Source organism: Schistocerca cancellata, unplaced genomic scaffold (genome assembly GCF_023864275.1).
Source record: "Schistocerca cancellata isolate TAMUIC-IGC-003103 unplaced genomic scaffold, iqSchCanc2.1 HiC_scaffold_1150, whole genome shotgun sequence".
Classification (NCBI taxonomy): Eukaryota; Metazoa; Arthropoda; class Insecta; order Orthoptera; family Acrididae; genus Schistocerca; species Schistocerca cancellata.
In genome coordinates this window covers 6,000,166-6,013,576 of record NW_026047149.1, presented here as the reverse complement: position 1 = coordinate 6,013,576, position 13,411 = coordinate 6,000,166, and the positions used below count along the sequence as shown (strand labels likewise).

Sequence of the window (13,411 nt, the reverse complement as noted above, 5' to 3'; positions counted from 1 at the left end):
AAATGTTGCTCAAGTGTGTGGGACCCATACCAAGTAAGACTGACAGCAGATATTGAAAGGATACCAAGAAAGGCAGCACAAATGGTCACTGGCGCATTCAACCTATGTGATGAAAGAAATGAACTGGGACGCAGATTACACTGTTAAGACCTACTTAGAAAATTTCTAGAACAAAATTGAAGTGATGTATATAGGAGTATACAGGGTGTCTTACAATGAATGGTCAGTATTCTGGATATGGTAGGAATGATCTATTGAAGCAAAATAGTAAACATGTGCTCTAAAACGCATACTGTAAGAACTATGAGCACTTCGTCATCTTTGCTACCGTGGAGCATATTCCTTCTACTGAACAAGTGCTCACAGCTCTCAAGGTATGCAGTTGAGAGCCCATGTTTTCTAGCTTTTACTTCGAATTATTTACTAGCTTTTACTTCAAATGATTGTCCTGTCATATCTCTGAATACTGACCATCTGTCCTGGGACACCCTGTGTTAAAACCCCCTAAGTATTGCTCCGATAGGGTTCGTGAAGGCAGTATGAAAGTAATTGCAGCGTGCACGGAGGCATTTAGAGAATCTTCCTTCCAGTGTTCCGTACATGATTGGAAGAGGAGAAGGCGTCATAACCGGTAGGATGGGACGTATCCTCTTTCATGTACTTCACGGTTTGCAGAATATGGATGTAGATGGCAATATGCAAAGAAATCTGCCACCTGTGAAGAAACCTGATCCGTGACTCCAGTATTCTCTTTTTCATTGTTGTTGTTGGAACTTTTTGAGGTGTTGCAACAAGTAAAAATCTTGTGCATGGTGTCTCAACTCGAAGGTGGTTGATGCAGCTGTCCTTATGGGAATGACGCAATTAGATCATGCATTTGTACAGAAATTGTGGCTTTGTATAGTAATGAAGCAAGATCACACAGTATACATGAGAGTTGATTGCTGTGCCTCTCAGCATAAAATCCAGCAACAGGATCTCATTTCCTGTCCCAAAAGACAGTTGTCATGACCTTTCATGGTGAGGTTGTCTGTCTGGCTATAACTGTGGTTGATGATGATGTTGTATCACAATTCCATTGACTGTTGTTTGGACTCTGGACTTGTGCAACAGGGCCAAGCTTCATATTCTGTAACGGCATGGTCCAAAAACTCGTCTCCATTCTGGTTTTGTCAAGCCGAAACAAAAAAGCATAACTCAGTGTATTTGTTTTGTGATCATCAGAAATTGTTCTTGGAACCTATTGAGAACACAATATTCAGTAATTCAGTTTCTCAGGAACATTGGTGTACAAAACTGGCCTTGAAACCTGCGGAGGTTCAGTTTATCACTTTTAAATTGTGAATCGTCAACCCTTTCGAATTATTTTGTTCACGTCATGAGCCAAATCTTCGTAAGACAGAGAAGATTGGCCAGGTTTAGCTCATTGTACACATTAACCTAGTCGTCCGTAAATATTAAAACTTGCTTTCAAACCTTACTATTACTGCATTATCACTGCTGTTTTGCATATATAATGGTGAATTTACACTGATTCCAATTTCTTGCACTTACAAATTGAATTACAAATAGTACCTCACAGTCAACTGGCTACTCAATTTTCCTAAACTTCTACAGTTCAGCACACAGGTGGACGATATGGCTGCAAATGAAATCTGAATGCACACGAAACATCCTCAGAACAGATGCGCGTGCATACAGCAAGCAAAAAATACCCATCGTATTTGCAATGTGTTAATACTGTTACCGAAACTGTTGCATACCTAATGGACTTTGCCTGTAGCAGAACAACACCAGATGATTTGTCTATTACATGAATTGTTTTGAACGCATTATTGGTTCTTTTGCTTTCTTTCATTTTCCAAATTACTGGTTTGAGTAGTTGAACTATATTTATTGCAGTTAAAACAAAAATATGTAATTAGTCAAACAGCTCCAACTCATTTCTGTGATTTCGTTGTTATGCTCTTTAGTTTGAAGACTTTCAATCCTGTGCAAGCCTCTGCCCCACCTCTCTCTCTCTCTCTCTCTCTCTCTCTCTCTCTCTCACGCGCGCGTAACTGTCTGTTCCCCAGGACCTCAGGACGTGTCTTGTCAACTGATTCTTTCATTTAGTCAAGTGATACCATAAATACCATTTCTTTGCAATTTAAGTAATTAATGAAAAGGTACTCCACCTAACTATTCTCCTTTAGTGCCACATTTCAAAAGCTTCTATTCTCTTTTTTGGTATTCTGTTTATCACCTAGTTTCCACTTCTGTATGAGGCTACACTGAGGACAAATATTTTCAGAGGAGACTTGCTAACACATCTTTTTTATTTTTAAGAAATGGTTTCATTGGTGTTCACAGTGTGTATCAGTGTCTCATTTCCAAATCTAATTCCCTCACCATTACCAGATTCAATTCAACTTTATTCCTTTACCCTTATTTTACTTTTGTTGTACTTTCGTTGAGGTTCATCTTACAATCTCCTTTCAAGGTGCTGTTTATTCCATTCAGCTTGTCCTCCAAGTTCTTTGTTGTCTCTGTCTTTTTGTACACATGCCGTAAATAGTGGTTTTTCTTTCTGCAACCGAAATCAGTTGTATGTTTAGTGTGGCCTTGTATATGGTATGTACGCGTATTTGTCATTGCATTATTAGCAGATCTTATTAGGGAGCACTGCAATGCCTGAGGAAAAAGTAAAGCACACAGAAGACATTGTTGAATGTCAATGTAACTTCGTACATATTGGCTGATATGTAAATAATTAGAGTTGCTATTCTCTCTGGATAAGGAGAATGAATACCAGTGTGCATTAGTGGTGTGCACGTTTAGAGTCATTGGATCAAGCATCTGTATTTGTATGAATATAGGCCACACCTTTTTTTTTGTGTGAACGTTTTAGGTTAGGCTATACTGTGTATAAACGAGTATGAAGTTTAAGCTGTTTTAACTTGTCAGAATTGGATTTATATGCCACCTGAAGTATTTATTCCAACAAATGTATTTGACACCTCAAAACAAACACCTCCAAATCCTTTAAAAAAATTATTCCGTAATAATGTTGTTACGATGTATATTCTTTGTACTTTGCGATAATGTCTTCTCTTCTGCTATATGAACCTTGCACCCAGCAGTTTCCAGGCGCCATATTTGTTTGCAAATTATGATTGCTAAGCAGGTTTACACCATATGCAGATGAAATTGTGGGGGATTACCAAGCCAGCTTTCGGAGGAACAGATGAACTATAGACTAAATATTCACCCTTATAGAAGCGAGTTTGAAAAACACAAAAGGTAGAGTATGCATGGGGAAATTGGAGTCAGAAGAATTTGTAATAAAGAACGGACTTAAGCAGGGAGATGCCCTGTCTCTGCTACTTTTTAATTTAGTCCTAGAATATATTGTACGAATGGCAGCAGATAATTCAGAGGGTGTGGAGTTAAATGGAAATATTAAGATATTAGGGTATGCAGATGATCTAAACATCATTACGATAGGAAAGAATCTGTAACAGCAAATGCGAATGCTTTAATCAAGGCTAGTGAACATGTAGGTCTAAGGATAAGTGAAGACAAAACTAAATACCTGTTTACTACTAGAATGCCAACAGCAGTGGATGAGGAAATGTTAGAGTTGGAGACATGCAGTTTGAAAAAGTGGACACATTTAAGTATCTAGGCGTGGACATCACTTCGAGAAATGAGATTGAATCCGAACTGAAGAGGAGATCACGGGCGGGAAATGCGTGCTACTTATCACTGAATAGATTACTTTCATCACGGATACTGTCTAGGAATTTAAAGATTAGAATATACAAAACTATTATTCTACCAGTTATGCTGTACGGGTGTGAGACTTTGTCTCTCACTGTGCAAAATGAAAAGCGGGTTCAAGTATTTGAAAACAAAATTTTGAGGAAAATTTTTGGAACAAACAGGGATGACATTAGCGGAGAGTGGCGAAAACTGTATAACGAAGAGGTTCACGAACACTATTCGAGCCCTAACATAATCAGTATTATTGAATCATGTAGGCTGCGATGGGCGGGTCGCGTAGCTCGAATGGATGAGGGCAGGGCAGCACGCAGAGTACTGGTAGGGCACTTAGAGGGAAAACGTCCCGTGTGGAGACCGAGGCGTAGATGGGAGGACAATGTGAAGGCTGATTTGAGGAGCCTAGGTATTGAAGGATAATGGAAGGAAATAGCCCGAGACAGGGACAGATGGCAAAAATATGTTGCTGCGGTAATGGACTCTCGAGTCGGGTATGACCAGTGAGTAAGTAAGTAAAAGGGGAAGAGTGGTGAGGGGAAGGCAGTGCAGGCTTCTTGCTGCAGTCCTCGCACTGTTACCCTTAGCAGTGTGCACAACAATACTTCGCATTTAGGGACAGTGTAACATTGGCCGTGCTTAGATATAAACGACTGTTGTGTGTGTGTGTGTGTGTGTGTGTGTGTGTGTGTGTTGGTTCACCCTCACTTATACAGAAACTGAAGAGAGAGACAGGGAGAGATACAACTTCAAGTACTGTCTAATAGAATTTTCACATAAATTTAGTAGTGCGTCCTGTATTTGAGATGTACTTTTTACTATAATCTTGTGTCAAAAGTTTAGGTGTGGCCTATATTCGCACACAGCCTATATTTGCACAAGCACGGTATATAAACGATATGCACAGCTTCTCTGTGGAGGATGCGGAGATGCCGCATTATCAGCACCTGACGAATCTTGAAAGGGGCTGCATTGTGGGCCCCCGTTTAACCAGCTGATGAAAATGTGCAACATCCGGGTTTGTGATATTCAGGCGTGACAGTGGCCCAATGTAGGAGTGCATGGGAATGTGAGGACCAGTGTACTCACTGTTAAGGTGCTGTCAAGCACACCTGTCTGCACCTGTCCTCTAACTACTCCGTGATGTTCTGTGTCATCCTGCACCATTGGTTGGAATTAGCAGCAGCCAGACAAGGGAATTACTGTCCCATCTGTAACCTGGCACCAAGAACACAACACAGCCAGTTACGTTCACAGTGATGAAAATGTGTCCCCGTTGATATTCATCAACACTTGTAAGCAGCTAAAGGTGTGGATTTCATTTTAATTTCATTCCTCGAGAGCTGCTAGTTCACTAATGGTATCTGTTCTTTCGGACATATCTGTTCTTTCGGACATATCTGTTCTTTCGGACATATCTGTTCTTTCGGACATATCTGTTCTTTCGGACATATCTGTTCTTTCGGACATATCTGTTCTTTCGGACATATCTGTTCTTTCGGACATATCTGTTCTTTCGGACATATCTGTTCTTTCGGACATATCTGTTCTTTCGGACATATCTGTTCTTTTGGACATATCTGTTCTTTTGGACATATCTGTTCTTTTGGACATATCTGTTCTTTCGGACATATCTGTTCTTTTGAACATGTTCAAGAACAGATACCATCTTCATATAGATAAGGCTTAGTGGCCAATGATCTTCTTTGGTGTGGATGTACTCACATTGCCCGAATATTTTTTTTTTTTTTTTTTTTAAATGGGGGGGGTGGGGTGGGGGGGGGGTAGGAAAGAAGGAAAGAAGGAGACCAGACAGCGAGGTCATTGATCTCGTCGGATTAGGGAAGGAAGTCGGCCGTGCCCTGTCAGAGGAACCAACCCGGCATTTGCCTGGAGGGATTTAGGGAAATCATGGAAAACCTAAATCAGGATGGCCGGACGCGGGTTTGAACCATCGTCCTCCCGAATGCGAGTCCATTGTCTAACCACTGTGCCACCTCGCTCGGTCCCGAAATCTTACGGGGATCAGTAGGTTGACTGCCGCAAGTAGTGAGTATAGTGGGCAGGGGCACTAAAAATGTAGTGTGCGGACGGTAAGTTGAAAATATGGGTCTAACGGGGAGCATGCCAGAGATAAGTCCCTGCAGGTGCACTATCCTCTGTGCCCTCAATGCCTCAGTCGGATAGAGCGTCTGCCACGTAATTAGGAGATCCCAGGTTCGAGTCCTGGGTGGGACACACATTTTCAACTGTCCCCGTTGATGTTTATCGACACCTGTAAGCAGCTAAAGGTCAGGCTTTCATTGTAATTTCATTCTTCGAGAGCTGCAAGTTTGCCAATGGTATCTGTTCTTTTGGACATGTCCGAAAGAACAGATACCATCTTCATACAGGGTGTTTCAAAAATGACCGGTATATTTGAAACGGCAATAAAAACCAAACGAGCAGCGATAGAAATACACCGTTTGTTGCAATATGCTTGGGACAACAGTACATTTTCAGGCAGACAAACTTTCGAAATTACAGTAGTTACAATTTTCAACAACAGATGGCGCTGCAGTCTGGGAAACTCTATAGTATGATATTTTCCACATATCCACCATGCGTAGCAATAATATGGTGTAGTCTCTGAATGAAATTACCCGAAACCTTTGACAATGTGTCTGGCGGAATGGCTTCACATGCAGATGAGATGTACTGCTTCAGCTGTTCAATTGTTTCTGGATTCTGGCGGTACACCTGGTCTTTCAAGTGTCCCCACAGAAAGAAGTCACAGGGGTTCATGTCTGGCGAATAGGGAGGCCAATCCACGCCGCCTCCTGTATGTTTCGGATAGCCCAAAGCAATCACACGATCATCGAAATATTCATTCAGGAAATTAAAGACGTCGGCCGTGCGATGTGGCCAGGCACCATCTTGCATAAACCACGAGGTGTTCGCAGTGTCGTCTAAGGCAGTTTGTACCGCCACAAATTCACGAAGAATGACCAGATAGCGTGATGCAGTAATCGTTTCGGATCTGAAAAATGGGCCAATGATTCCTTTGGAAGAAATGGCGGCCCAGACCAGTACTTTTTGAGGATGCAGGGACGATGGGACTGCAACATGGGGCTTTTCGGTTCCCCATATGCGCCAGTTCTGTTTATTGATGAAGCCGTCCAGGTAAAAATAAGCTTCCTCAGTAAACCAAATGCTGCCCATATGCATATCGCCGTCATCAATCCTGTGCACTATATCGTTAGCGAATGTCTCTCGTGCAGCAATGGTAGCGGCGCTGAGGGGTTGCCGCGTTTGAATTTTGTACGGATAGAGGTGTAAACTCTGGCGCACGAGACGATATGTGGACGTTGGCGTCATTTGGACCGCAGCTGCAACACGGCGAACGGAAACCCGAGGCCGCTGTCGGATCACCTGCTGCACTAGCTGCGCGTTGCCCTCTGTGGTTGCCGTACGCGGTCACCCTACCTTTCCGGCACGTTCGTCCGTCACGTTCCCAGTCCGTTGAAATTTTTCAAACAGATCCTTTATTGTATCGCTTTTCGGTCCTTTGGTTACATTAAACCTCCGTTGAAAACTTCGTCTTGTTGCAACAACACTGTGTTCTAGGCGGTGGAATTCCAACACCAGAAAAATCCTCTGTTCTAAGGAATAAACCATGTTGTCTACAGCACACTTGCACGTTGTGAACAGCACACGCTTACAGCAGAAAGACGACGTACAGAATGGCGCACCCACAGACTGCGTTGTCTTCTATATCTTTCACATCACTTGCAGCGCCATCTGTTGTTGAAAATTGTATCTACTGTAATTTCGAAAGTTTGTCCGCCTGAAAATGTACTGTTGTCCCAAGCATATTGCAACAAACGGTGTATTTCTATCGCTGCTCGTTTAGTTTTTATTGCCGTTTCAAATATACCGGTCATTTTTGAAACACCCTGTATATTCTTGGTGAGTGTGGCAGTGACCTGGGGCGAGATACTTTTCTTCCAGGATTTTGGAGATGTGCAGCATTATTACTCCCAGCATCAAAGTGTGGGCAACCATCGAGAATGCCTTCAGGTCACGACTGGTCTTTGTTGAGGGAACTGTGGCAGCATAATGGTACACTACTGACGTGTTCTGCTATGATGTTACCTATCGTGCAACAGCATCGTGGTGCCTTTTTTCAACAGGGCGTGCTAGTCCGTGAGCGATGTGTGTCTCCGTGAACTGTCTGTGTAATGTTGAGGTCTTCCCGTGGCCAGGAAGACGTATAGATTTGTCCTGACATTTGTGTGACAGATGTAAACTCCATCCCAGTGCCAGCATGTGGGATATTGAGGACCAGTTACAACAGTTATGGGCTAACTTGCCTCAGGAGAGGATAGTGGCCTTATGACACCCATGTAATGACCGAATCTTAAAGGGACTGAAAGGGAGGGAAAAAAAATACATCAGTCAATCTATGTTCTACAGTTATTGAAATTATGAGCCAGTGTCTGTGCTCTTTGACACGTTCATGTAAACTCAGGAAGAAGCAAAAAATCAGATCAAGGTACCAACACAGAATCTAATTTTTTTATTTCTACCTGCCTAGCCTGATACTGGAGTCTTCTTGCACCTGTCTCCAACCATAGAGACCTGATAAACCTCAGCTAAACCCTGTTGACAACTTATTCTCGTGCACAAAGCCTCAAAAATCGCACACCATTTCCTGTTCGACTGAGGGATTCACGTAAGTATGTTGCGACCCCCCTGTGGGCTTATGACGCATTTCCCATAAGAATCAGGGTGTGCATCCAGTGCAGCATCGTATTGTTTATTGGGATTGTACTGTAAAGATATTTCTAAATTTGACTCAATTTTGTGATCACTGAAATAACAATACGTGGTCTCTTGAAGTTTCATTTTGTTTCCTCCTTCCCTTCTGGGTGCTGCAAATTTATTTATTTATATATTTATTTATTTTCTATTCAGGCATTGTACAAGGAGCATTTCACTAAAGCAGTAGATAAAGTACTTAAAAGATGTTCTCTCTGTGTGTCCACAGGTTCAGGTGCAGATAGAAACGGATCACCTGACAACTTCCTTCAGTGTGCTACAGGAACAACCCATGGACATGCTCTTGGGCCTGGATATGCTGCGTGGGCACCAGGTGAGGATAGCAAAAACACACACCGGGAGGCTTGTGTTTCTATTATATAGCCAATAGCACCACGATCGTGCCCAACCGTTAGATTCCACAACAATTCCAGTCTCCAGCTGTACGAGTCAACCTGCACATTTCTGATTGATGTTACCCTCACCCTCCTCCTCCACCCCCACCACCACCCACCCCCCAAAATCTGGTGGGGTCTTGTAATTACAGTTAAAAGTAAACCACATTTTAAAATGTTTCTGTGGCGCACCGACATTAACTGCCAGTCAGCAAACTGTCATCTAATTGCATTGTCATTGTATTTGAGTTTCGAAGTCCCAGGCACCGTAAATACAAATAAATGCATAAAAATCCATCTGTCATGTAGTCACTTGTGGAGGTAAAATTTAATTCTACTCCTAGTAAGTTTGATTCATAAATTAATAAGCTTTTTCGGTTCATCTCAGTTTCAGTATACGATGCCTCAAACCTATCGTAACACGTTGAAATGCGCTGCCATCGTAATGCGGTACATGTATAGAACCCTGGTAATCTCTAGAAAACTGGATGTGAGCCACAGTCAAATTTAACTGCAGTCAACTACTCCGTTTAACTTTGATCGAGGTCAGTGCACCAGAATTTTGCGTTGAATTGGGTCGAGTGGCAACTTTACTGCGGTTAACTTTTAACCGACCTTGGTGCACTTGGCCATCAGTCTTTTGACACCTCTCTGTAGTGAGTATAGCGGAGAACTCTGTCTCCCCACCTGCCACTCGTTCTCCTGCTACATGTCCCGCCCACCTCCACATTATTCCTAGTATGTCTCCTCCCGATCCAGTCTGTTCCCTGACCCATTGTCTGTTTTCCCCATCTCTCTACTTGTTACGACACTGCATAAAGAGTATGTGCAGAGACAAGAGTACAGGTGGCGACTAACATACAACTACAAAATATCAGAAGTGTAAGGCCCATGTTACGATGCAGAAGCAGAGAATGGCTGCAGCGCTCGAAGTGGCCTGCCAGTGAACAAGAAAATCTGTATTTTTAATTTGAAATACATGATATTGATGACGGTATTTTTGTTCTATTCTGTATGTGTGGGCCTCATATTAAAGTGTGAACTGGAAACTGAATGGTTTTTTGTCACCGTGAAAGGTAATATATTTGAGAAATCTTAATCAAAAACTGCTGGTGTTCCCTGTCATGTAAAATTTTATGATATCCTGGTTGCCTTTTTACTGTAAAATTATTTATTTGCAAAACCCAATATTGCATTTTTGACTGTGTGCCAATTACCAAGTGCAAATAATTATGCTTTAGCACATATCAAAACGTAAAAATCTTCTGACAGGACATGACAAAGAAGCTGCTTTTGTCACATTGTGTTCCTGATTATGACATTATTGTGTCTCTTGCACTATCTGAATTTCATTGTAAATATGTTGTTTGTTTTGTGCTTAATTTTTGCTCTTTTGTATAAAACAAGCTGTTTTCGTTTATGGTATTCTGTGGACATGTCTGTTTATTTCTTACAGGTGCGTATGTGAAGTGCTTGATTTAAATGCGTAGTAAGATATTGCTCGTATTCTTCCTTTTTTTCACTTGTTTTTCAACATTCTTCCATTTAGTAGATACCTCTGAAATTTTAATTGGAGAGGATGATTATAGAACATTGATTTCTGCTGTAATGTATTGTGTGTAGTACTTGTTAATGAAGTGTGAACACGTTTGTGTAACCATTGTTGCATTTTTAGCATTTGCAGTGAAGAATGCTCTAGTCACTAAGACTATAAAGCATACTCAGCTATATGAGCATTATTTTTCCTATAGCCAGAAAAATAATGTGTAATTCATCTCTTTGATCAATACAAACATTTAAAGAGGTTTTGCATCTTTTGTGCTATTTTTTTCTCTTGTCAATTTGCCATTTGCCAGTCCATATGTGTGTCTACAAATGTTCTTGGGTGTGTCTCGAATGTAGAGAAATGCCATGTTTAATTTGGAATATGAGTGAACATTTTAGACCTGATACACTTCAACCAAATTGGGTAAATAACTCGACAGGAGAAGTTTGAAGGAAAAAGAAGCCATGTTGTCAAATTGATTTTATTGCTTATACTGTACTAGTGTTGGGTAACATTTTTGTAGCAGACTATACAAATACTGCAGTTCGTTAATTTGGAGAAGCAGGCTGCAGAAGATTGGGAAAGGACTTTTATGGGAGACAAGCTTGCTTGGTTGGATTCTTTGCTGAATTGATAGCTGGTTGAGATGTTTGACCATTAGAGAAGGCAAGTGTGGTCGAGTGTTGTTCTCTTATTAAGTGAATTATCACATACGGTATCTGAGCAGTTGACACTGATATAGGGTGTATAAATGCCTTTTAGGCACACAGGCACAGCAGCCATATTGGAATGTGACATCACCAGAAGTGGACCATATGTTATACAAAGTTTCAGTTCGTAAGGGTGTTGTTAGAAATTCCAGTTTTTTATAAGGGAAGTTTGAAAACAGTGTGTGAAAACAGTGCATCTCCAGAATTTGAAGATAAAAACAGCACATATTAGAGATAATGAACAGTATTTCAGATATGCTTATTGAAGACTGATGAAGAAGGCTTTTTTCAGGTTGTAAAGCCTGAAATATATGTTGTGAGTTGGAGGCATGGCCCAAGATACAAACCAGAGGACTTGCTGTTTTTCTTCCTTGTGCAAATTATTTCTCCAGCTGCCTAAGCTTCATGATGGAATCTGAAAACTTTCTACTCCCCTACCCAAGCACATTTCCTTTTCATCTGCCTCTTCCAGTAATGCTGTTACAGAACTGAGCACTGTGTATGAATTATGAGCTCCTTCAATGAAGCTATCATTGCTTTTCTTCTTGGTTTCCTCTACATCCACTCTAAAAATTCTTTTTGCATGTAAATATTTGCTGCAAAATATTTCATTTGATCTGGTACCACTTGTACTTTCGAGTGATTATTTAACAGCCATTCAGTGCATTTTAATTTTTTCAGTTCACTAATATACCACACTTTGCCTGTATATGATATACTTGCAGGACATTTTTTTATTCTTTTGTGGTTAGATGTAGTCAAATGTGGTTTTAACAGTCTGGAAGAACCTTTGGCTTTCATCAGTTGCTGCCGTTTCCTGTAACTGAGGCTGCGATTCTGTTGCAGATAATGCTGTTTGAAAACCATAGAATGTTTCCTTATTTATGACCCTTTTTGTGAATACATTATTAAAATGCCAGAAAATTAATTCTTTTTATATGAAGTTTCTTAATTAGAGTTAAGTGAGTGAACTGCAGCGGCTATAAAACTTGCTGTGTTGAGAACAGATTGGGGGAGGAATGATTGATTTCCCTGATTGGTTTTCTTGTGTTGCTGTGTGTTAAGAAATATTTATTTTCTGTGTGTATTTTGCTATATTTAGTTCTTCATTTGTTTGTTCGTGTTGTAAAAATCTCATTCTGCTGAACAAGTCGAGATACGCATTAACAGCCAAAAGGTGGCACTGTGTCTTATTCATGTGAAGTATACAAATAATAAATCAGGGCAGGAGGAAAGTATTTCATTTGAGAAAAAAAAAGTCATTGCATTCTTTTTGTAATATCCAGCTGTGGTTTTATTTGTGACTTTGTACTAAGCATTTATGTTACGTTACTCATTTTAGGGATCGTCGTCGTCATTGGTGTACACTCTGGAATAAAAAATTAGTTAATATCAGTAATGGTGTGAACTGGTAGTCGCACTCCTGGGGCCAAAGATTCTGATAAAATATTGGAGTGGCTAGTAAGATATTCCTTTAGTTTCTTTTGAACATCTTGGGATTTCAGATTTTCTTCCTGATGTCGTCCAGTACCATGTTAGATTTTTTTTAGTGCAAGTATGCTTGCAACTTTTTCTCTGTTTTCATTACAGTTATCTCTGGAATAAAGGAAAAGTGGATTTATTGCATTGTAAGAATATTTTTTTGAAGAGACATTCTTCATCTCCTGTGTGTCCTTAGTAGACTTTCGTGTAGTAAATTCTCTCTCTAAATGGTGGAGGTGAATCAGCATTTATGATTCAGGGTAACTATACTCTCTCTCTTCTTCAGCTAAACATGACTGATGAGCATGGTTTATTGCTGTCATGTTACCAGCATAGTCAGATAAACCATTTATTATGGAGTTCACACCTGTTTCATGAAAAACAGCTGGAATTAGTGCAGTAGTGCTTGATGACTTATTGTATGGCCTTTTTTTTAGTTGGGAATATTACTACAGGAAGGAAACCAAAGTTGGACAACAATGTCCTCAACCAGTACATTTAGTACAATCAGTTTTTTCAAGATGAAATTAATGTTGAAATAGGACCATACAGTGACTTCCTAGATATTTCTATCAAGTATTATTAGCACGCTGATTACCTAGTGAAGTTTTAAAAAAGTTGTATTGCGGTCCTTTAGACTGACAGAACTGAAATAACTTGACTGCAGCACTCATTTATGACTTTGGCCTAGAATTTTATTCCACTTTCTATGGATATAG

General features: G+C 40.5%; 1 protein-coding gene across 1 annotated transcript in view; it reads left to right on the top strand.

The window, feature by feature from the left end:
- LOC126159972 (protein DDI1 homolog 2-like) overlaps window positions 1-13,411 on the top strand; it is a gene marked incomplete at its 5' end in the record, with an annotated part of 136,765 nt that overhangs the window by 63,160 nt on the left and 60,194 nt on the right. The window contains one exon of the mRNA XM_049916779.1: window positions 8,789-8,893. Coding sequence (XP_049772736.1) covers window positions 8,789-8,893 — 105 coding nt within the window. The remainder of the gene's footprint in view (window positions 1-8,788; window positions 8,894-13,411) is intronic.